This window comes from Actinia tenebrosa, unplaced genomic scaffold, assembly GCF_029948245.1.
Source record: "Actinia tenebrosa isolate PJP-AT-01 unplaced genomic scaffold, QUT_ActTen_1.0 PGA_scaffold13__45_contigs__length_12533684, whole genome shotgun sequence".
Classification (NCBI taxonomy): domain Eukaryota; kingdom Metazoa; phylum Cnidaria; class Anthozoa; order Actiniaria; family Actiniidae; genus Actinia; species Actinia tenebrosa.
In genome coordinates, this window is record NW_028292573.1 from 4,442,027 (window position 1) to 4,466,692 (window position 24,666).

Below are 24,666 nucleotides of genomic sequence, written 5' to 3' on the forward strand. Positions count from 1 at the left end.
CGCTATCCAATCAGAAATCTCGTTATATGGGTAGTAAAATGCTTATATTCCACGTGAATATCGAAAACTTTCTTTCAAAATTTTTGAACGAAGAGAAAAGTTCTTGATTTTTTTCCGCTCATCCCACCATCTGATAGAGCATTTTCTTCTCTTTTGACCGTCAAAATGAGTTCAGCAATGATGTATGAGACTATCTGGTTTGATAAGGACAAGTATGATACAGCTGAAGAGCTTTTATTTCAAGCTCACTTGAACGGCCCTTCTTCTGCTTCACCATCAACACCAACCTCTGCTCCTGTTTCGTCCCCAAAAACACAGGTAAAGAAAATGAATATTGAATATCTCTTCCTTCTTTCTACACTATTTGAACTCTTTTACGAAACATAGATACTTCGTAGGATAATTACAGCTGCCGTAAATACCTAATTATATATCTAACATCATTTTCCCACACAACCTGGAACTTACACTAGTATAGATTGTGAACTTGAATGAAAATCAGAAGTTTTTATAATTTACCTTTTCATAAGAGTCAAAGAAAAAATGAAAGAAACAATGAAAAAATAAATGAATGAATGAAATTAATGGTAAAGAAATATTTGTATTTATATATTGGTATTTAAAGTGCAGATTTTTTTCGGTGAGTCAGGGGTGGGGGTTTGAAGAAAGGGGGCAATATCTGTTTAAAAGGGTAGTAGATGATATATAAATACAAAATTAAAAACTTATGGGAAATTTACCATATTGCCAAGCTTAGATTAGTTATAAGATATTTTTTGTTCAGGGTAAAGGAGACTAGAGAGATATTTTAACCACCTTTTCTAAAATTATTATTAATTTTTTATGACTGTCCTACTGGTCAAAAAAACTTTGATGATTATGATGCCGATGATGACCATGTTGATGATCAGATGTCCAATATGACTGAGGATCCTAGGGGTTATGTCATAGCCACCATGTTGGTTGATGATAATAAAGCATTCCTCATTAGCTTCTCTCATTAGATTAACCAACATGGTGACTGTTTCATTGTTATTATATCTCAAAGGATTTTGAGTCATCCAAGAATAATGATGATAAGGGTGGTGATGATTGTAGTGGTTGTGATGATGATGATGACTCATGATAAGGCAGTAGTTTTTTGGCACAATTTATTACAGGTCAATATTGTGTGCTAATTATCTATTTTTGGAGTGTTATCAATGATTTGTCAGCTATAAATGTAATGCTGTTACAAGTTAAATCCCAGTTGTGGATGTCACCTTCCCTCTCTTCATAATCATAACACCAGCTATAAGCTTCCCTTTTTGCACATTGGGATAAAAAATAGCCTTAAATATTTCCTTTTCTTGCTTCAACTTCCTCTCATTTCAGAGTAATAATGATAATCATAGTAAACTCAGATTCCTAAAAGCCTATTAACACATCTCTACTACTTCAAATAATATTATTGACCTTATTCTTGTTAAAATTTTTTCCAAGAAAACATAACTGCTCTTCTTCCTTCAGGGCTCTTGTTCCTCCTCTGCCAAGGAGATTGCAGAAGCTCGTAGAAAAATACAACAAACTTTGAGTGCGGTAAGCACAGTATTTTACACTCCAGAACAAGCATGCATTGAATAAACTAGAATTTTTTCTACATAATATATCTGTATATTTTAGACTGAATTTAGATTTTCATCTTGTAATAAATTAATGAATTAATAAAACCAAAAACAGTATTTAATTTTCTTTAAAATTTTTGTTTTTAATTTTTGCTTCTGTTTCATGAAATGCTAACTTAATTTTTTTAAATTTCAAGCACTTTCTTCAATGATAATTATGCTAAAATTAACTATTAATACTTGTAATTATTACCTTAGATAATACTCACTGATTTTCATAAAATTTAATGTCTTGGCCTTTTGTAATAACCAAATTTTATCAATTTCCCATTTGAGGTTTCACTTTTGATGCTTTAGAAATATTATCTATTTTCTCTTTATAAGCCAGCAAAATGTTAACGTTAAGTTAATGTTAAGGTTTTTGGAGCACAGCTCCTTCTTTTCATGCGCTTAACAGATTTCACTGAACTGGGTTTTCACACCAGAAAAACATGCCACAGTCACACTTCCAAATGTCTAAATCTGCAGACAAATATCAAACTCTTCTCCTGCATTCCTTTCTTCACATGTCAACATCCTTTGACAATTAAATTGCCACAAATTTTCCATTTCCCTGTCATGATTCCTTTAAATTATTTGAGTCATAACTTGTACATTCATGTTGTATTTCAGGCCCCAGCTACTTCTTCATCTCCTGTTACTTCTGCAAGTGAAAAGCGCATGGCTCAACTAGAGACAGAAAATAAGGAGCTTCGTAAAAGTAAGACATGCATTATGTAAGCCATTCAGTAGGCCATTTGATCATGAATATTAATGAGTTGCATACACTTAATTCTTCAGTCATAAAGTTGTTTGAAGAGATGTATTAACGTGTTCGACTATGCTCCACATTGATTTCACCCTTATATATTCTAACAAATAATATTTTAATGTACTGTACAGCTACCGAAGACTTGACAGCTGCGATTCAGAAACTAGAGCTTAGAGTATCCAAACTTGAATCTGGTAAGTGTTAATCAAGTTGCCTGTGTTGGTGATTTACAAAACCATAAAATCCAAGATAATGTGAATTAAAAAGTGGTGATGGCATGAGGGTAATACACTTGCCTCTAGGATTAAATTCCTAGACTTTCAGGGTCCTATTTGTGAGTTAGCCATGCCCTGACTTGTGAGTTAGCCATGCCCTGACTTAGATCAGCCCAGAGGTTGTTTGAGGATTTAATCTGTGAGTTAGCCATGCCCTAACTTTGATCAGCCCAGATGTTGTTTCATGGTATTGATAAAATTTCAAAGAACTTTGTTGACAAATGACTATTATTATTTCTTATACAGGTAAAACTGATGCTCCAGCTGCCGCTCCTGCTCCAGCTGCCCCAGTAAGTTAGTTTTACATTGCAATGAGATCTTGTTACTGTAAGTGGGGTTATTGGTTTTCCCTTTTGAAATGAGTGTAGCAGTGTATTGATGAGCCACAGTGTCAAGACTACAGTAGTAGGTATTTTCAGTAAAGGCATGTTTCGCTTGCAGTAATCTGAGCTTAATATGGTATTTAGCAGAGTGAGCCCATTTGTTTATAGCCTAGTTTCGGATGAAGCTGCTGAAAGTATCTTCTGGTTCAGTTCTACTCTAGGTTCGCATACCAAAAATTGAGTGTCATGAATAGGTGGCGTGCACTGCTAATGCGGTCCTACCAATCTCAATGTCATACAGGAGTAGAGTTGTTTGTTGGTTCTCTCCTGTGCTTCAATGTTTTTTCTCCAGTTTTCTTCCCTCCTCAAAAATCAACTACTAAATTCTAATTTGATCTTTGGGCTTTCACCTAGTTGGAGCCTAGCTCTGTTGTGATTGTCCCACGCTGTGATACAACAGCTAAAGCCTAATAGAATAGATTGACTATTTTCCACTATATTAGTTCACTGGTCAAATACAAACCATTCAGACAAGGCTACAAGGTTCAAACATGAATAATCCTTTGAAACTACCTTGGCGCCTTGCTTGAGTGCTTAATAGCGCAGCGCACTGATTCTTAAAATAGCTTAAAGATTCGGACAAACATTGCATTCTGTTTAACCGCTACGAGGATTATACGAACCGATTTTATTATTTTTACTTAAAGTTACAATAATAACCCATGTAACTAAGATCAACTGCGATCGGCTGTGAAAATTATCTGCTGAAAGTAAACTTGTAAGTTTGTTTGTCTGAATTTCGCCTTTGTCTTCATTTTTATGACGTCACGGTTGCGCTGCGCTTTTGTGTTTGAACAGTGAAGTGATGTATAGAAAATGGTGAATGTGATGGATCTGAAATCATGAAGTTAACTGACCTCATATAATAAAGATTTATTTTAATCCTTATAGGTGAAGGAAGAGAAGAAAAAAGAAGAAAGTGATGACGATGATGATGTGGATTTGTTTGGATCTAGCTCAGATGTAAGTAGCTAGAATGATTTATATTTTGGGGGGAACTTCAAAATGATTTTTCCTGACCCACCCCAAATTTGGAAGAGTGAAGGAAAAAGAGCATGCTATGAAATCCGATAGCACTTGTCGCAGTTGAGGCTGTGGCACATTGGTATCATTTAGGATACTTCTGGGCCTGGCTGAGATAAGGCTATTAGTGCTTTTGATAGTACTTTTAATACAAAATAAAAATTTCTAAAGCCTGTCAGATTTTGAAGTCTAGGATTATAAATTATAATTAATGTTGCTGGATATCCTCTAGAACTATGCATCATTATACTAGTTGGTCACAGTTAAACAAGTTAAATGTTTTGTAATCAGGTATATATTAGCAATAAGTAATAGTAATTAGCCATTTACCATTGCCGAGTAAGGTAGTAGTAAGCAGCTAATACGTACGACTAAATAATGTTATCTCAATCAGTGACAACAACCTTTAAATAATATTATACCATTTGTTTATTGTAAACATTTGATTTTCTTTGTTTCAATTTTTATAGGAAGATGATGAGGAACAAGAAAAAATCAAGGCGGAGAGGCTGGCTGCTTATCAAGCTAAAAAAGCCAAGAGTAAGTAATGAACATACACATCTCCTACTCGGCCACTATTAGTGTCGTCACACAATTCATTCCTTGCAGAGCTTTGCGTGGCAAGACTAATAGCCAGCTGAGTGCACTACAAACTCACACCTCAAGAAATTTATTTACTCATAACTCATGTATAATTGTTTGTAGTACTGTGGAAAGAAGTTTCTTAAAATGTCTACATTTACAAATTTCAGAGCCCCAAGTAATAGCAAAATCTACCATTGTCCTAGACGTCAAGCCTGTAAGTACCTTAAAATGATAACGTATTTAGAATTTGATGCTTAAATCCCATAACATAGATACTTTTTTATTGAACATTTTTGGGTGAGTGATTACGGGGGGGGGGGGGGGGGGGGGCAGGATTTGGGTAGGAGTGTTCTGCTGGGATTCTGAAAGGGGTACCCTGTTTATGACAAAAAAACTCAAATTTGTAGACCCTGTTTATGACAAAAGATATAATTAATTGCTCTGAGTTCCTGTTTCAATTATCATGTCAGCTCATGTTTTGTTTTTTTTGACTACCATAATGACCAGTTTCAGTCAATATGAAAGTAGAAACCCTGAATATGACAGGAAACTCAAGAAGAACTTGGAACTTGAGTGAAATTGCATACCCTGTTTATGACAAGAAGCTCCAAAAACTATACCCTGTTCAGCAGATCATCCCTGTATAGTCCATATATGGGAGAACCCCCCAGGAGTGGTTTACCACTATTTTCATTGTCATGTATTGGGGAAAACATTTTATAACACTTCTGTCAATCAAATTATTATTAGACAAAGTAAAGGTACATGGAATGATTTATGTGATTGACAGTAGAGTTTTGCCCATTAACATGCTGCAACACTTTTCTTTATCAGTGCATTTAAAACAGTGGTACAGTTTAAATAGTAGAATCTGCTTTGAAATCCCCTATACATGCAGATTCTCATTCATTTTTATTTCATTTCATTCTTTTTTTTTTTTCCAAATTTAATCTACATCAGTGGGATGATGAAACAGGTTAGTACATAAGAAATACATGTACCCTTTAATTGTATTAATCAGTGTAATTACATTTCTGACTCAGAATTACTTGGTATGAAAAACACGGGAATCGCCAGGGCACTGGTTCAAATCCCATTCAAGACATAATTTTTTCTGAGTCTTTCAATTTGCAGCTGCATAAGTTGCTTCATATACTGCAAGGATCAGCTCAATTTGATACATTACAACCACAGTACAAATATATATTTCATATATATTCTCATACACATGGTATGAAAAAAGCAATTTTATGGCTGCTAAATTTCTGTCTAAAATTGATGTGGTGGTTGTTGGAACTTATTTTCAGCCTACTTTTCCTTCAGATTTGGCAGAAATGGAATCAAAAGTTCGATCCATTCAGACTGAAGGACTTCTCTGGGGAGCTTGTAAGTAAAAACTCTAGTTATCCCAATTTCACTTTTGTGATTTTTTTCAGTGATAGGTCAGTAATTGTTAGATGATGAAGTGCGAGGTTTAGGGATGGTATTTCTTTGTGTAGTGGTTAATAGCTGTTTCAAAAAAGGCTAGAGAAGGTTTTCGTTGCATGTGTTAAATGTTAACAGCCACCCGGTTAGCTCAGTTGGTAAGAGCATCAGTCTGTTGTGCAAAAGTTCTTAGTTCAAGCCTCGGCCGGACCAACACTCCTGAAGAAGGGTCTTAAAATAACTGAGGAGAAGGTGCTGCCTTTATATTTACGCCTGCAAATGGTTAGACCTTTAAGTCTTCTCGGACAAGGACTAAAACCGTAGGCCCCGTCTGTCTTCACTGTATAGTCCTGTATGACTGTAACCCTACATGACGGGGAGGTCCGACGTATTTTTTTGGGTTGACAATTTTCGTTCCCGGTATTTTTTTCGGTCAAGAGACCAGCCACGTATTTTTTTAGGTCTCGAAATGAAACCCGTAATTTTTTGGGTCGTCACATCTCCGAGTTTGATTTTTGTATCAGAAAATTATTTGTTTGATTTTTTCAGCAATGCGTGAGTGAGTTCCGTAAAGAAACATACTGATGCCATGTATTTTTTGGGTGTAAAATTTCAGGTTTAAGTACTTTTGGGGGGTTACAATATGAAGCTCCGTCGGACCCCCCCCCCCCCCCGTTACCCACCCGAGTACACCCCCTGGGGGCGGTCTACAGTGTTGTGAAGAATTAAAACAAGACCTGTCATTCCCTTCCTTCTTCGCAACACTGAAGACCGCCGTGCAAAGAGGCTACTTGGGATACCCCTTGATTTTGGTCTGACGCCCTACCTTCATGTTATCAGGACCTCAATCCCGAATTTAACAGGAGTATTATTTGGTTCTTTTGGACGCTCTATATCCCTGTTTTAAATATAAATAACAAGAGAAACTATTGATGATTTAATTACAGCAAAAATCATACCAATCGCATATGGCATCAAGAAACTTCAAATCGGTTGTGTAGTTGAGGATGACAAAGTTGGGACAGATTTCCTAGAGGAAAGCATCACAGGCTTCGAAGACTTTGTAAGTAAAAATAAGAAAACGCTTCAACCTTGTCCAGACCTTGCCATCAAACCCCCTCTACGTTTAAATGCTGAGAAAAACCCTCAAATCAGGTGCTCACATGTGATGTCGAATCCAGGAATCAAACCCAAGACCCCAGAGGTGTGAGGCGAGTGCACTACCACTAAGCCATCCTTGATCCCTTACAAAAAACATGTTCCTCACAGATTGAATGTCCTTTCTATCCACTTAACGCTGACCATTGTAACATTTTCTCTTCTTTAAAGGTCCAGAGTGTAGACATCGTGGCATTCAATAAAATCTAATTCCATGCCGTAACCCAGTGAAATTAAGAATAAAAGGACTAGTAAAGAAATGTTGTCTAGTTGTGAATGGATAAAGGAGGTGTAAAGATGGACATACATTTGGGTACAATTTGGTGTTATTAGATAAGGAGATTATGACAGGATTTAGTAGGGGGGGGGGGGGGGGACAAGATACCAAAAGTAATGCGAATTAAAGTTGATCTCTCTTCATTCGTAACATCAAACATTTCCTCCTAAGCCATGAAAAAATGAATTATTTTTTTCTGATGAGTGGAATTAGATAAGGGGATAATGACAGGATTTAGTAGGGGAAGGGGGTTGGGGCAAGCTGCCAAAGGTAACGTGACCTAAAGTCAACTTGATTTCTCTTCGTTCATAACGTCATTAATTTGACCATGGAAAAATGCATTAATTTTTTTCGTGTGGAGTGAAAAAATAAAACTTATACAAGGCTTTAGGCGGTATGGACTTGAGGCTACATTTACTGTCACAGTCTGTTTTCGGAACTCGAGAGAATGAACTAAGATGTCATTCTCGTAAAAAGTGGTGGGGAGGGGGGAGTGGGAGGGTAGGCTATCTAAAAATAATGCAGCGCTCTTAGTCATGATAGCTCCGAACGAAGACGAGTGGGGGGTTGGGTATTTATTTTGTGCGTGGGGACTGATAAATACTAGCCCATTCTTGGGGAGACCTGTAGTTGCCGGAGTAGTATCGAAACCATGCGCGTAGAGTAAAAGCTCATGTCAGTATAAACTGTTTCCAGGAGGTATTTATTTTAAATCAGGAAAATAATGCTGAATATAAGCCAAAAGAAATTGGATAGTGACTTTTTCTAATTAAAAGATATTGCCAAATTGATAATATTATGCATTTAATGCATTTAAAAAAATAGAAAATGTTATCTGGATGTGATGGGGTTCGAACCGATCCACCAACAGAAATTCAAAAAAAAGAAAAAAAATTAGATGAGTAAAAATCGATTCAAATGTGCCATACCCCCGAGACATCCGCAGAGCTGAGGCGGCGTATGGACTTCGGACCTGACGGCGATTAAATCCTTCTGCCCTTGGGTGTACGAATTACGCAAGAAAATGTTCTAGCCGAAGCATCAGGGGAGAGACCAGCCGGCCCCCAGACCATATCGGCTAATCCCTTGCATCTCTGCCACGCACGGAATCGGTTAAAAAGGTGATGTTAAAAAGTCTAGTCTATCTGGTGCATTGTTTTCAAGGCTATTGTTATGCTGATTCACCTGTAACCGTGGTCCAGTGGCTAAATCATTGTTGTTCGACAAGATACTGAGTCAAGCTCGTCTGCGGAGGGTTAGCACTTGGATGGGTGACCTGAAACTTATGACTAGTGGAAAAGGTTTTTTTCAATCAATTAAAATCGGTTTTAGTTGAGACAATTTTCATAAGAACACACGAAGAGAATCGTTCGTATTCTAAGCACAGGAAAGACAAACACGTCAGCTTCTCTAGAACTCAGTCACAATCAAAATTATCATTTGTTATGCAGCAACTCGTCTAATCAACAACCGGCATTTCTTGCTGCGCTCATAATGTATGGCAGAGGGAGGGGAGGGAGCAGGTGAAAATTTGAAGTGTCCAGAATAATTCTTAACACTCCCCTTAAACTCATGCAAAAAACTACGATCCCCCTAAGCAAGGCTTATAGCTTCTTCCAAAAATTGTTTCCCCCCCCCCCCCCATTTTTCTGATAAAATTTGCCCATCCCCCCTTTAATTTTTCCTACCAAAATTTTCCAGATCCCTCCTCAATTTCACCTGACCCCCCCCCCCCCCCCCCCGCCATACATTATGAACGCAGCCTTATTTGCAGCAACTCGTTTCTTATTTGCCGCAACTCGTTTCTTATTTGCAGCAACTCGTTTCTTATTTGCAGCAACTCGTTTCTTATTTGCAGCAACTCGTTTCTTATTTGCAGCAACTCGTTTCTTATTTGCAGCAACTCGTCTAACATGCAGCAACTCGTTTCTTATTTGCAGCAACTCGTTTCTTATTTGCAGCAACTCGTCTAACATGCAGCAACTCGTTTCTCATTTGCAGCAACTCGTCTAACATGCAGCAACTCGTTTCTTATTTGCAGCAACTCGTCTAACATGCAGCAACTCGTTTCTTATTTGCAGCAACTCGTCTAACATGCAGCAACTCGTTTCTTATTTGCAGCAACTCGTCTAACATGCAGCAACTCGTTTCTTATTTGCAGCAACTCGTCTAACTTGCAGTAACTCGTTTCTAATTTCATGGGCACTGAGCGACTTGTCTAATATAACTTGCTGTGTGACCCTTATGGGCTGGGCGACCATACGTATTCTGTATAGGTAACCCTATACCCCTTTACGCGACTAGTTACGAAAAATTAATTCCAATGACGCGAAAACTGGTATTTGTCATTCAGTAGCCGATAAAAGGTGAATCTTTTAGTCGTCTCGCAGATCAGTGTTTTTTGACGACATATTTAAACTAGCGCAGCCCTGGGCTAATCAAGCTGGATGTTTCTGTTAGAAGATCTGAAAAGAAAAAATATCCAGGATATGGCACGCTAGCTCAAATGCGGGACTGCCGTGGAAAAGAAACGTTAGGATTTTTGAGAAATTCTCTGGAATAGAGTAATGTCTCTTTTATGTCACCAAAATTTTTATTGTACGTTTTGTTTTTTCTTGTTTTTTTCTTTCTTTAAATAAACCATATAATTTTCTCAAAAAGATGCATGAGCTCCCCTCACATAACTGACATGACAATGCATGACTGTCCCTCCCCTCTCCTCATTTACTCATAGTATTCCCCGCTGGTGCACACACAGTGGGCTCATAATGTCATCCATTTGTTGCTGGTGGCTTTCGAAATTACGAAGGAGCAAATTAACTCGAGCTTTATTGATGGAATTTTCCTATTTACGAGGCCATGATTTGATCCAAACTACTTAGAGTAAACCGTCTAGCCTTCAGAATGTCCTCGAAAGGGTAGGCGCTTTCATAAATGAGATTTTAAGACCGGAACGATTTGTTTTCCTCGTGCGAATTCAGCTCATGAGTGTTTTAGCCTTTTTGAGAAACTCGTGTGTGTTTTGTTGTGGAAGAAGTCACTCTTCTTTATTAATTAACTGTCTTAAACTATCTCATTTTAGCAATGAACTCCGTAAGCTCAGCGAAGAGAGTCTTACGAGGCCACCAGAAGAGGTTTTCGATGTTTTAGAGAAGCTTGGAGAAGGGTAAGTATTTTGTACATCCAGGGTGTGAAAATAGAAAGCCACTATAAAATGGTTTAGAAAAATCAATTTCGTAATTTCGCTTTCTTTTTAACCCTTTGTATTAATCCTTTTTCACTAGTTAAGCCATCTTGATATGACTATAGCGTTTTTCTGCGGTCTTTTTAGGTCGTATGGCTCAGTGTTCAAAGCTATGCACAAGGAAAGCGGTCAAGTTTTGGCCATCAAACAAGTGCCGGTTGATACAGATCTGCAGGAAATTATTAAAGAAATTAGTATGATGCAGCAATGTGACAGGTAAAAATGTATAAAAAATATTGCAAAATTTAAGAATCCCATCATTTTTATCATCAAACATGAGAATCCATTCTATCTAAAGTATACCTACGCATGTATAATATATTCATACATTAATAATATAATTATAATCAAGGTAGTTCGATGCTATATATTAATTCAGTAAGTTGGAAGTTTAAGAAGGAAAGTTGCCATCTGGTCTTAAATTTTCTTTATAAAACAAAGACAAATTTATTGCCTTTGGGTTTTTACACGATCTTTACAGCTGTTGAGCTGTAGAGGTATGGCTTCAAGAATATTTTTAGCCTTTTGAAGTGAATGTATTGTTTTGATTTATATAATACGTCGTGACCGTGTCTACCATAATTATTTACCTCCCACACACATAGATAGCACCTCTCTAAGGTTAATATTTATACCATTAGATGATACGATTTACGACCTTACTTCTGAAAGACTTATCATATCTTGCATCAAAAATATCTTGCAAGAACTGTCTATTTTGGAATAAATTCTCGTATACTTTACAATCTGTATAGAGATTTATTCGTTTTTAAAGGTTAATTTTCGTGAGTGCCTATGATTTGTTTAATGTTTTTGCTGGATAGTTCCCTTTTGTCTCTATTTCAAGAAAAAAAGCCTAGTAGGTCACAGTTGCTAGAGTATTGAATACAAAAATATGCTCAAAATGTGCATCGATTTTCATATTCAATTCACCAGGTTTTTGCAGCCTGTCCTTGTCTTGCCTTGTTTGGTCACTGTAAATAGTCTCATTTTACCTTTAACACTGACTACAACTATTGAATGAGGAATTTCTTTCAATCCTTGATGGTATTGGGTTTATATTGTTAAGTTTCTGAAAGGCTTCTAGAACTTTCTTCACCATCAGGTCATTAAATCAATTCAGGATTACTTCCAGAACTCCAACAAACTTTATTTTGTTTTGTATTTCATTTACATACTAATCTTTTAAGTCTATATCACAATGACATGTTTTTGTATAGTTTCTACACCACTCCTTTTTGCTGTAAAAGTGAAGTGGTTTGAAATGGGATCCCTGTGTGTTTAGAAACCACAGGAAGCCCAATGTTCCATTATTTTTCTTTCTAGCCCATATGTTGTCAAGTATTATGGAAGTTACTTCAAGAACACTGACTTATGGGTAAGTAAAGTATAGTAACAACTTTGTATGTATATTTTGGGGCATGTTTTGAATGAAGATGGAGAAATTGTAACAATGCTACAGGACAGGCCAGGAGGCTTTCAGGTTCCCACATATGAATAATGCACAGAGCCAAGCCAAAGCTCCATGCATATAAGTGTGTGTTTCATTTATAGACAAAGTATTGATCCCGCTTGTAGGCATTCGAAACACTATCACACCAAAAGTATCCCTGCAAACCCAGTATTATTAATATCTTTGGGATTTATATCAATACTTATAAACTACTCCCTAGATCTTAAAACCAATGGCACTGAAACAATAATATAAAGTATTTTGCTGCTGCTATTAATCTCTTTTTTAAACCTATTTTTTACTTTTTTTTTCCATCACAGATTGTCATGGAATACTGTGGTGCTGGTTCAGTGTCAGACCTGATGAAGTTAAGAATAAAAACAGTATGTACATTCTTATTCATTGCTACTATGTAATATAGAAAAGCAATAACCTTCTTTTTATAAGGATAGCTCTAGCCTTGGCCTTTCATTTCAGCGAGAAATTGGAGATTGAGGTGTTGATTTCGCAGAACAAGGAGAACTGGAAAACCTAGAGAAACACCCTTAAAGATTGTACAGAAAAAAATACCTATCAGACAGTCTTTTCAGGATTGAACTTACAGCAATAGCAGTGGGATGGCAATATATTTGTGCCAAAAAATAACATCCTCAGGCCAGTGGCTAACAAACCTATGGCCCTTGTTCAATGATCAAATTGGAATTTAGGAGTTTCATGATTTTTGCTAACAGCAATGTATGTGAATAATAAATTGTTAAACATAAAATATGAAACAATATTGACAAGACATATTGTAATTATTTTCTTTCAGTTGACAGAAGAAGAAATCAAATGTGTTTTGAAGTTTACACTGAAAGGATTAGAATATTTACACCTTAGAAGAAAAATACATAGGTAAAAATAACAAGTGAACTATCTGCTTGTAATAATAAGTAATAATGATTTTAATCAACATTATTTAGGGAGGGTTGCATCTGATACATCCTTAGAGTACAGTACATTTCCCATGCACATTTAATGTACTTTAGTACTTTAGTCTTTTACTCCGACGAAGGACTAGCGTCCAAAACGTCAGTAAGTTTTTTCACATTTTCACGGTGTATAATTTACCTTTTTTATCATTACTTTAGTGATATATTTGATTAATGGTATCTACTGCAAATTCCCCTGTATACCTTTTGTCTCAATGAAACCAGTGGTATTAACATCTTTAGATGAGATGGCCAGTGAAAAAACTAGGGCTAATTGAAAGAATAACCATTTGTAAATATTTTTAGAGCAAAGGCAACAATTTTACTCAAATATTTCAAAACCCTGATTATAGGTCTGGCCAGGGCTTAAACCTCCTGCACTGACAAATGCCAGATCAAGCCAACCAGACAGGGATTTAATTGAAGTGGTAAAGAAATGGGAGGGAGGTATCAATTTTTGGAAAAGAATTGTTACAAATATCCCAGCTGAATCTAGCAAAGAAGTTAACTACTCTCATGAAAGTACTTTGTTGTTTTAAATGCATGTTTAATCTTATAAGTTAGTACTGATAATTGGTTTCTTTTGATCTTATAGAGACATCAAAGCAGGAAATATTTTACTTAACACTGAAGGTCATGCAAAGCTGGCAGACTTCGGAGTAGCAGGACAACTCACTGTAAATATCTTATTTTGTATTTGTTTCATTTGACCAAACAAAATCATCTGACAGCATTTTCACAGAGTGCCCCCTCATGCATCCATTGAATTCAATTGGAAAATTCCTCTTTCTCTTTCAATGGCTGCTGCCATATTTGATGACCACAGCCTCATTCATAAAATTTAGTCCCTCTTATAAGTTAGCTATTTACAGATTCACTGAAGTTACTGAGATTTGAGACCAAAACATTAGTCTTGCTCAAATCGTACATTCTTTACAGTCTACTGTTGCAAGTAGCTTGTTTTTAAATGAGGCTAAACCTTTACAAATGAGTCTGTAATTAAGGATTACAATTATCAAGCTAATTTCAAACTAATTATTATAGCTAATAATTACAGTCATCAAGCTAATTTTTTTCCCAGGATACAATGGCTAAACGAAATACAGTTATAGGAACACCATTCTGGATGGCCCCTGAAGTTATACAGGTGCGACCGTTTATCGTATACTTACATGTGACAGGTAACCTGGGCTGTATTAACTGGTTTGGTCAATCAGACATGGGTCTTTGGTTGGCAACCAAGTCGACCAAGTTGATCTGTATCATTCTGTGCAATAGGTTGTTTGTACAGATGTTAGCATCATTTTACTATGACTACCATGATGCTCTGCAAAAAAATTTTCTTATTCAAATTTTTATTTTGCTTGCAATAATAGAAGGACAATGGGTGCTAATTAATTAACTGAACAAAAAAGTGTGCAAGGGATTCTGGTAGATGTAGTATAATCATGATGCTATCATGCAATGACCTATGAAGCATCAGTGCCACGAAAATTGTTCAGCTCCCCCTCCCCTCCCCCCTTTACACACAAAATGACATGCATGATATTTGTCATAGTTTTGTATAATATATATGACTGCATGACGGCAACTAGGGATATAATTTTTTTTTTGTATTTCACATCCCCAGGAAGTTGGCTATGACTGCCTGGCTGACATATGGTCATTAGGGATTACGGCGATAGAAATGGCAGAAGGCAAACCTCCTTATGCAGATATTCATCCTATGAGAGTATGATACTATTCATATTACATGGCTTATTATTATATATTACCATACACCAAATGGAAATATTGCCACCAATTTGAAAAACTATAATGTTTCTGGACTGACTAGCCTCTTGTTTATGTGGAAAAATAAAAGCTCTTCACATGTATGAGAAGCTAGTCAGTCGATAGTCAGTCCTGAAGAATAGTTATTCACATGGTCACCATATTTCGATTCGGTGTATACACCTGTAAAAGTATGATATAACCTTATTTGCATGCTCTGCAAAATTTCTTTTTTTATTCAAATTTGTATTCTCTCATTAGAATAGTTCTGTGAGACTACAGACTTTTCCTGAATTTGAATGGGGCCATGAAACAATGGCAGTCCAAGTTGGAATTGATGTGCTCATCCTTTTAATGTACTTTATCAACTCCAACCTCAATTTAGAACCAATGTTTCTCAAGCAAATTCAGGAAAGGTCTCCTGATGACATGTCACTGGATAAAAAATTGATTGCAAAGGATTCTTGTGTTGTAGTATAAGACTATCATGCCGACAGCCTAGTGATATTGTGGAGCCCTTGAGGCACAGTTTAGTTTATATTTTTACAGCTTCTTTGTTTGATTTTAGGCAATTTTCATGATTCCAACCAAACCTCCACCAACCTTTAAAGACCCAGAGAGATGGTCAGAGGAATTCAGAGATTTCGTAGCAAAATGTCTGGTTAAGAATCCAGAAGAAAGAGCAACAGCATCACAGTTATTGCAGGTACAAAAATATTCATCACTCCACTTGTTGCTTAAGGACCATTAATTTTTGTTGAGGAGGTGAGGGGGGGGGGGGGGGGTTGGGATTAGATTGGTAACCTGTAGAGAAATCCTCCCTCTGTTGGTTAATAAAAATAATATTTTTCATGCTGTTTATAATGAAAGTTCTAAGACTCTGATTTTTTGTGTGTGACTCCCCCCCCCCCCCCCCCCCAGTCCTGCTGTCCCCTCCCCAGTAAAATATGAATAGAAACACCTGGGATAGCTACAGTAAAGTACAGGGCTAAAAATTATGGCCAGTCAATAGGCCATTTCTAGGCAAAATTGGCACTTGTCTGGCCAATCACCTCTTAGGCGGGTCCTTTTGACCAGCCACATTGACTGGTCACACATCCATTGAGCAGAAATGTTTTGGGCAGAAGAACAAAGAAGGGCTGGGATGCAGAGGTACTCTTTGGAGCAGGCACTGAGACAGCAGATTCAGTATGTGTGGGGAAGCAGTTGTTTAAGTCACGTTTTTCCTATTTTAGCATCCATTTATCCAAGGGGCAAAGCAACCAGGTGTTCTTACAAACATGATACAAGAGGCTCTCACTATCATGGCTGAAGAAAGTAACAGAGCAGATAATGAAGTGAGTTCAATGGGTTTCGTCTTATAGTTATTACCTTCAACAAAAATATGTTCGTGATTGTACTTACTTATTGATTTATAGTGGCTATTTACCTCTCTCTCTCTCTGCTTCCCTTTCTTCCTTCCTTCCTGCTGTCTTTCCTCCTTCCCCAGCTTCCTTGCTTCCTTCCTCCATTTCAGTCTCCTTCCTCTTGTCATTCCATCCATCCGTCCTCCTTTTCTACCTTCATTTCTCCATTCATAATAACTTTTATAATGCAAAGGGTTACGAAAAAGAACTCAATCCTCATATGTATCTGTATTACTGATTTACAATCACTGGTTTGTTAACACAAAGGGATGGATTTGATTAGTTACCCATACCAGAAATCTGACACCCCTCTCTGTTGTTGCATAAAAAATGGCTTTTCAATAATATTGTTTTAAATTCTGTCTTATTCTGTTGTATGAATCAATTTCTTTTGTGAGTGTGCCGTCCCCCTCTTGAGTCTATATTTTTTCAATAGACCCCACCCAAATCCCACTGCCCCCCCCCCCCCCCCCACCCCCTCTTGGCAAACAATATTGATGACACCTAATTTTAAACCTCCTATTGGTCTTAAATTTCCAGGAAGAGGTAGAATCATTTGGCGACATTGATTCTGACACCTTGGTCAAAGTTGGCAGCTCAACAGGAGGTGGAGTAGTAGCAGTCGATGGTGAAGGAGACACTGTGAATGAAAACAGTACAATGATTGTTAACTCTGGTGACGAGGGTCAAGGGACAATGATAGTGAATAGTGAGGCAGGCACCTTACTGGAGTCAGACCTTGGAACGATGGTTATTAACAATGATACAGATGACGACTCTACCATGAAGAGTATGTTGTAACAGTACTTTACTTTAACCCCACCCTCACCCACCAATCCGATTGTGTTTTTTTGCTTGCACAGAAGTCCGTTAGTTTCCTATCTCTTGTTCAAATAGCCCTAGCACTGAGTTGTGTCATACATGTTATAGCCCTGAAGACAGCCAACTGAATTGAATTGACTATGTATAGTTCCAAAAATTATCCGTCCCCCAATGGAGGATTTTTTTTTGAAAGACTCTGACCCCCCAACCCCAAGAAATTACAATTTTCTTCCATAAAAACTAATTTCATTCTTTCTCTGATCCTCTGATCCCCCAACCCCTCGGAAATTCCAAATTCCACCTGGGGGAGGGGGGGGGGGGGGAGTATGGATAATTTCTTGAACTAAACAATTCAATTTATTAACTCTTTTCTTGTTTTTGTAACCTTAGCAACTTTCAGATGTCTTGGTTAACTATAGCAACTTCAGCCCAATAAATCATTATAATATACCTCTTTACTTTAGGTGTAATGTTCTTCCATTAAGACCATGTGTCTTCATTCCCTAGAGTATCATTCCTTTCTTTAACGGTTGTGTATGAGAAGACATGAATATGACAGGTGGCCTGATATGGGAAAACATTCCGCCCAAGGTAAAAAGGTCCACTATTTATAATCATAATTATTTAATTTTTCAGGACTAGACTCTGATGCAAGACAAGAATATAGACCATCATTTATGGACCACTTTGATCAAATAGATGAGGAACAAGGTAATGGTAGGAATGGAAGTGGTTCAGGACAGAAGAATGGACCTGAAGATGAAACAGCAATGATAAAAGGCTATATAGACCCATTCAGAATCAAGAAAACTGGATCTCCAGACTTCTCATTTGTAAGTAATCTTTGATAATAATTAAAGTGCCTATAACCTTTAAACCAAGAAATGCAGTTACTTGTGTTCCCAACTCCCCCCCCCCCCCCCCCCATTTTTTAGGTTGCTCCACATTGCTTGTTGTTTATTCAGCCAATGCCATGCCATTCCACTATAGTTTCATTTTCTTAAGTTATTACTTCTGTTGATTTCAGTTAAAAGGCTCAAGCTTTGAGGAACTTATGGGACGAATGCAAACACTAGACATGGAAATGGAGAAGGAGATTGAAGAGTTACGTATGCGTTACCGAGGAAAGCGACAGCCCATTCTTGATGCAATGGAGGCCAAGAAACGACGACAACAAAATTTTTAAAGTAAATCAAAACATATCACTATATTGACCTGCCTGTTTCAAAAGTAATAGAAATAGTAGTTCTCATATAAACCACCATAATTATTATGCAAACAGGGTCTTGACAACGTAATTCTCAATCTTAATTCAGTATCTTCTCTTAATATGGGAGTTAAGAAGTTCAGAAGTTGATGTTCAGAAGTTGATGTTCAGTATCTTCTCTTAGCATGGGAGTTAAGAAGATGGTACACATATTTGCTTAATACAGATGTTGATAAGAATTATTAATTAACTGGCCCACTGTACATTATTTCATTTCAAGCTTTTTCATGTTCCTGTATTCTCTGTTATTTCTAGTCCCGGGGAGGGGGGGGGGGGGTACTTCCATAATTATATGGACTATACGGGGATGATCCGCTGAACAGGGTATGGTTTTGCGAGCTTCTTGTCATAAACAGGGTATGCAATTTCACTCAAGTTCCAAGTTCTTCCTGAGTTTCCTGTCATATTCAGGGTTTCTACTTTCGTATTGACCGAAACTGGTTATTATGGTCGTAAAAAAAACGATACGTGAGATGACATGATAATTGAAACAGGAACTCAGAGCAATTAATTATATCTTTTGTCATAAACAGGGTCTACGAATTTGAGTTTTTATGTCATAAGCAGGGTACCCCTTTCAGAATCCCAGCGGAACATCCCTACCAAAATTCTGGCAAGGTACCCCCCCTGGTTTCTAGTTACCTGGGTTTTGACTTCTCCAATAGACCTCAGCTTAATTAGGCGTAATGTTTTTCCATTTCAGACCACATGTAATTGTCTTGGGAACAATGAGATTCTTTGTTTAAATTGTATGCATATTCATTTACCTTCTCATGCAGGGAATGACACATTGTCTGAAATGAAAAAAAATTACTCCCAAGCCGAGGTCTATTGTGGTGTTTCAATCATCTGATAAGTCTTTGAATCTCATTATCTCATTATGGTAAAACATTACTCCCAAGCTAAAAAGACCTGTTTAATGTTTCAAAAAAAGACTTTCCAAAGAATAGTTTCTATAACTTAGTAATATGAGTGGATAGTAATTAGTAATACTTTATGAAAATATTGCACGAATTTCCCCCCAATTTTTATGTGGTTAACTGATATTAAGGATTGATAAGAGAATTATTTTCAACTTGGGTAGTCATGATACTGCTGCTTGATTATTTTCTATCAGCCCATTGTAACTAAATCTGCATCAACATCACTGTAAAATATCAACCATAAATCCATAGCAATTTACTGTAAAATAAAAAATTCTATAAAATAATTAAGTCACATCTATTATTTACACTTCACAAGCATTTCTTTAGCATTTACATGAATAAATAAATAAAAGTTTTTTTGTATTGATAATCATAGAAAATAGTTTAAGAAATAAAATACTCAAAGGAGGGTTATGCTAGGTCAAATGTTGATATAATTATATATTCCTATATACTCTAGGACTCCTGTTGCATTCTTCATTGATGACCCTTGAAGGAGAGCTGTTACTCACTTAAGGATCTATTACAGAATTTATGATCTTAATGTACTAAGTTGGCCGACTACTTAAATTGTTAGTTATTTTGGCTTTTTATAAGTTGACTGCTTAACTGTATTCATTTACCAATCACAGAGAATTACTAATAGCCCTATCCCGAATTCGCTTGACTGGTCATGAAACAATGGTTTTAAGTCGAGGTTGAACTTAATGAACAAAATAATCAAGTTCAGTCTTGACTTCAAACCATTATTTCGTGGTCAGTCAAGTGAATTCGGGATAGGTCTATTATCTTTGCTTTTGATAGGTCGACTGCTTATTTGTTAACCAACCACAGAGAATTACTGGTCAACTGCATGTGACCCGGTTAGATGTGTTATATACTTAGCGTCTGATTTAGAAGTTTTTACTGTGTTTAAGAGGTTGTAATTTGATTTAGGTAGGAGAGGGTTACACAAGCACAGTCAAAGATGCAAATACCAGATAATGTAATAACATTGATCAGAAGTGAATGTCAGAGCAAGAATATTACATAACCTCTTGATCCTTTGGTAGGAGTTATGCTTAGCAAGTTACTTATATAAAAAAAAAATCATTACTGTGTTGGGTTTTCATGTTTTTAATTCTGTCACCAAAACATTCCTATTAATTTGAACAGTTTATATTAAGAAATAAAATCTCTAATTTTACCTAAAGAATCATGTCAGATTTAATAATACGTAAAATACTTTTTACAGCTCCGTTCAGTGAGGAAGAGTAATGGTTCCTAGCAGAGCTTGGAGTTGGTGCGCATGATAAACTATAGTTCTGCTATGCATGGTAAATTCAACCTCCACTTGGAACTATTATTCGTGATCACTGACCAGAACTGTAAAATGGAGTATTATATAAGCGGTCTCAAAAATTTCTGATCCTGTTGTCATCTAAAGTTTGTACAAACATTTTCTAAATTTACTTATAATTCATAGGATAACATTTATTTATTAAAGATTACTATCAGCTGAAAACCAATATCTTTCTCTAGCACGTAGTTGAGTTACTTTGTCACTTGCATGATTTTTGTAATGTATAAAGAGCAATATATCATAAACGAATGTCAAGATTTAAATATCCACAATAAAGTTTTGAGTTTAAAGCATTACTGCTCTAAATTACGTGTTTACATTGTTTTCTGTCAATAATTTATATGAAACCATGGACTATCTACCTGGGAAGATATGATGGCCATCTTGAAATTTCTATTTGTAAAATGGGATGTCGACTATTGGAAAATTTATAGACTGCACAGCTGTCAGGGTGTCTTTTTATATAACTTTACGCTTTCAATGAAAAGTACATCTTAAAAGCAATTAAATTTGCTGGTAGTTGGAACAATAGAGTGCATGCAATAAAACCTTGAAATAAAAACAAAGTTGATACTGACAAATAGTACTATTCAGTGACTAATAGTTGCTAGCACTCAACCAGAAAAATTCATAATACAAAGACAAATACACAAGAGACCATTTTTATTGCATGGTTTTACTACATGCATTCCATGTGAAACACCAACAGTTTTAAATTATACTTTAATTTATTATTCAAAAATGTAACCCCGCCAACTCTATGCTATATGCATTTTCTACATTTGCCCCTCTCATAATTCAAGATAGCCATCATATCAGTAAAATGGTCTATCATCAAGCTTCAATTTTCATCTATCCGTTGATTCCTTTGTTAAGAAATTTTTTTTAACATTCTCGACAAGTGCATCTTGCATCACTGGATAGACTCGTGCACAGCCATCAATACAAGCATTTACAGCCTGTAAAAGAAAAGGACCAAGATCTAACATTCATAAATGATAACAAGCTTATGCCAAAATAGAAATAGTTAATGAAATGTTTCATAGCCACTTCGCACTTAAAAGCATTCCTGAGGCTGGTTTAGATTCAAGTCATACTGTGCTTGTTCTTGTAGTTTGACTTAGTTTGACTCAGCAAAAAATTATTTGAAGCAGGGGTGGCGTGCACTGCTAATGTGCCCCACTCACCAATGAGAGCTGGGTTGGAGCCCTGGTGGGATTGGTGTCATATGTGAGTTGAATCGTTTGTTGGTTCTCTCCTGTGATTTCAAGGGTTTTTTTCTCCGAGTTCTCCGGTTTTCCTCTCTTTGCAATAATCAACTTATAAATTTTAATTTGATTTATCAGCTGCCTTATCAACTGGGTTGCAAAACCACCATAGCCATCCACCAGGAGTCTAAAATGCATTAGATTTTAGATTTAATTCAGTCTAATGATGGCCTTTGATTAAGTGCCACATTGTTGTGCATGCAACTAGTAGTAATATTGTATTTCCTTGTACCTTTTCTGCAGAATCCTTGGTCATCTCTCCATCTTGTGTGAGACTGGATATTTGATTCACTGATGGAAGTAATGCTACCATCATACGACCTTCAACCTCCTTGGAATTTAACTAGGAAATAAAGCAATAAAGCACAGCTCACAATGAACTTCACATGAGCTGTATGCTTTGAAAACAATGGATAATAAGACAGGCTTCTTTAATGTCATTAGGTACAGCTCATGTGAAATTCAATATTTATATTTAGTCTAAGATATAATATGTTTAATAAAGAGTTGATTATAAATAACAAAATTTTTTTTTTGATAATATACCTCTTGTTCATCAGGATCCAGGATAGACTTAGTTTTTGTTTGAACCTAGAAGAATATTTTATTACACATTAAATTAAAATATACTTTTCAAAAACATGTTTTTTGGATAGCAACCATAAGGTGCAGTTCCTATATAAAATTCTACCCCTGCTGTTTTTGATGCTTACAAGTGTACAAGCTGCAACAAGGTCTTGCATCTCTATTCCTGCATCAGCAAGTGCTACAGAAGCACAAATCAGTCCTGCTGAGAGTGCTACAAAGCAATGAAAAAAGCCAGTTAAAATTAGGCAAATTAGTATGCAGAAATTAATGTCAAAGATAACAGTTTTCAATGATTTAACATAAGATATCAATAAACTGGCAACATTGATTAACCTACCACTTCCATCATTTTCTAAAACATTGATGAAGATATCAACTTGCGATTTTGGAAATTTTTCCTATAAGAAAAAAACAAACCCCTTTTTTCAGCTAACCTTCAATAGCAATTTAATTTCAGCACTGTACATACTTACAAGAAATACAGCAGTTTCCAGAGCTTCAACTACTAATTGTGCATTTCCTTTCTCTTCTGAATCCTGATCAAAGTTAACAACGAAAAAGAAAATATATCTACAAATCAATCTGCCATTTGTAGGAATTGAAATTGGATGCTTGCATAAGCTCTCTAATATTATTATTATTATATTATATTATTGTATTATTGTATTTTCCTGCTTTTTCAAGATGGCAGCCACGTCAAATTCCCTACTGTGGGGGCACTGAAAAAAGTCAATTCCCCTGGTGTCACCCCCCCCTCCCCCAGACTTAACATTAATAGGTGCATTAATAAGATACACATACCTGGAGATGACCACGCCTTTGCTTACATGAAAAAGGTGCATACTTGAATTCACAAGTAAGATGTCCCTGTAAATATATTGCAATATGAATAAGGCTTCTGAGATGCCATGTCACGTATGAATATGAATAGTAATCTGACTTTTTTTTTTTTGCATCTCAAATACCTTCATACTAAATTCCTGTCTTCTAGGTGCATCTCTTGGTCCATATCTAAAGTCTCTCGTCAAGGAAAAGCTTTTTGTGAGGGGGGTTCGATCCATCTCATTCAAATCAGTCTCTCAAAATATTCCAGTCGTACACAGCCAATCGAAAGTGAAGCTCATAGCCGAGCCCCTTAAACCCTCACCTGGCAATGCTTATGTTAACCTATCAGCCATTACATGTAGTAAACCTAGAATAATTCCCTCAATCCTGAAATATTTAAGAAGGATACACTGCACATATGATTTTGGTTTTTTCTGTTTCCAAGTACGCTGATCCTTTTGCTTGACTGACGAGACCAGCCCTTAAAACTGAAGTTCATTTATAACAATTAATGATTGTGTACATAAAAATATAATGTACTTTGTACAATAAACATTAATCTCAACGCGTGCTCTAAATGCAGACTTAAATCTGCACCGAGTTGACTAGAAAGCGTTTGTTGGCAATGCGGCTTCCTTCTATCGAAGAACCGTTTAGTTGGTAACTTTTTGACTAGGCGAAACCAAAATACCACACTATTAAAAGCTGTCGATGATGTTTAAGAAAATTTGGTTCATCAGTTTACAATGTACATACTACAAGCTAGTACTTACACATTGGACGTAGTTCATTCACATGTCGACCATCCTTCCTAACACCATCCTTGTCAACCTAACATTACAAACACAATGAGTCGATCGATTCCCTTCAAACTCTCTGATTGAATACTTTGGTTACCAGGGAATGTTTCACATCATTCTCTATCCTACAGATGACTGGTTGGCTGATTTCTGGCCCTGTAATTCTCCTCGTGTCGACAGGCGCCATTTTGATTTTCACTGCTGATAGAGTTTCTCACCAGGCGTTCTTCGCTGTTACTCAGTCTTCTCTCGGTTTATTTTTCACTCTCGGTTTATTTTTTAATTTATTTTTCATATTAATTTTATATTTAATGCCATTTCTCCTAAAGTCAACATTGTGGACTAAGACTTCGCCTGCTTACTAATATTAAGGCGCTCTTTTTATTTCTGGAGTTCGTTTTTACCCAACCGCTCGATTAAGGAAGGTAGAGTGACTATAA

General features: G+C 36.4%; 3 protein-coding genes across 4 annotated transcripts; 2 read left to right on the forward strand and 1 right to left on the reverse strand.

Moving 5' to 3' along the window:
- Positions 1-65: 65 nt before the first annotated feature.
- On the forward strand, positions 66-7,524 carry LOC116290423 (elongation factor 1-delta). 2 transcript variants are annotated; one of them, XM_031697450.2, is made up of 12 exons: positions 66-318; positions 1,510-1,578; positions 2,277-2,364; positions 2,547-2,609; positions 2,937-2,980; positions 3,965-4,036; positions 4,567-4,636; positions 4,849-4,895; positions 5,642-5,657; positions 6,005-6,067; positions 7,054-7,169; positions 7,436-7,524. In XM_031697450.2, exons 1-12 carry the CDS (start codon positions 166-168, stop codon positions 7,472-7,474), a joined length of 840 nt encoding a protein of 279 aa, XP_031553310.1. In that variant the 5' UTR covers positions 66-165; the 3' UTR covers positions 7,475-7,524. The 2 variants fall into 2 exon arrangements, with proteins under 2 accessions (XP_031553310.1, XP_031553311.1); XM_031697451.2 differs by lacking the exon at positions 1,510-1,578.
- Positions 7,525-10,323: 2,799 nt separating this feature from the next.
- Positions 10,324-21,051, forward strand: LOC116290410 (serine/threonine-protein kinase 3). Its single transcript, XM_089028996.1, has 15 exons — positions 10,324-10,459; positions 10,624-10,707; positions 10,873-11,001; positions 12,112-12,163; positions 12,559-12,621; positions 13,050-13,132; positions 13,805-13,886; positions 14,291-14,356; positions 14,840-14,941; positions 15,551-15,688; positions 16,218-16,319; positions 16,929-17,178; positions 17,847-18,043; positions 18,238-18,397; positions 19,864-21,051. Exons 1-14 carry the CDS (start codon positions 10,446-10,448, stop codon positions 18,394-18,396), a joined length of 1,521 nt encoding a protein of 506 aa, XP_088885122.1. The 5' UTR covers positions 10,324-10,445; the 3' UTR covers position 18,397; positions 19,864-21,051.
- On the reverse strand, positions 20,504-24,424 carry LOC116290412 (exosome complex component MTR3). Its single transcript, XM_031697433.2, has 11 exons — positions 24,324-24,424; positions 24,200-24,257; positions 23,836-23,914; positions 23,567-23,612; positions 23,403-23,468; positions 23,075-23,137; positions 22,939-22,999; positions 22,727-22,812; positions 22,560-22,604; positions 22,246-22,356; positions 20,504-21,704 (listed from the first exon to the last, which is right to left on the reverse strand). Exons 1-11 carry the CDS (start codon positions 24,411-24,413, stop codon positions 21,594-21,596), a joined length of 816 nt encoding a protein of 271 aa, XP_031553293.2. The 5' UTR covers positions 24,414-24,424; the 3' UTR covers positions 20,504-21,593.
- Between the last annotated feature and the right edge of the window lie 242 nt (positions 24,425-24,666).

Coding starts and splice junctions, on each gene's coding strand:
- LOC116290423 (XM_031697450.2), top strand. CDS start 166: ATGAGTTCAGCAATGATGTATGAGACTATCTGGTTTGATAAGGACAAG. Junction 319..1,509: donor TTTCGTCCCCAAAAACACAG/GTAAAGAAAATG, acceptor TTCTTCCTTCAG/GGCTCTTGTTCCTCCTCTGC. Junction 2,981..3,964: donor CTCCTGCTCCAGCTGCCCCA/GTAAGTTAGTTT, acceptor TAATCCTTATAG/GTGAAGGAAGAGAAGAAAAA.
- LOC116290410 (XM_089028996.1), top strand. Junction 13,887..14,290: donor GAGTAGCAGGACAACTCACT/GTAAATATCTTA, acceptor TTTTTTTCCCAG/GATACAATGGCTAAACGAAA. Junction 14,942..15,550: donor CAGATATTCATCCTATGAGA/GTATGATACTAT, acceptor GTTTGATTTTAG/GCAATTTTCATGATTCCAAC.
- LOC116290412 (XM_031697433.2), bottom strand. CDS start 24,413: ATGGCGCCTGTCGACACGAGGAGAATTACAGGGCCAGAAATCAGCCAA. Junction 24,258..24,323: donor ATGATGTGAAACATTCCCTG/GTAACCAAAGTA, acceptor TTGTAATGTTAG/GTTGACAAGGATGGTGTTAG. Junction 23,469..23,566: donor GACAGGAATTTAGTATGAAG/GTATTTGAGATG, acceptor ATATATTTACAG/GGACATCTTACTTGTGAATT.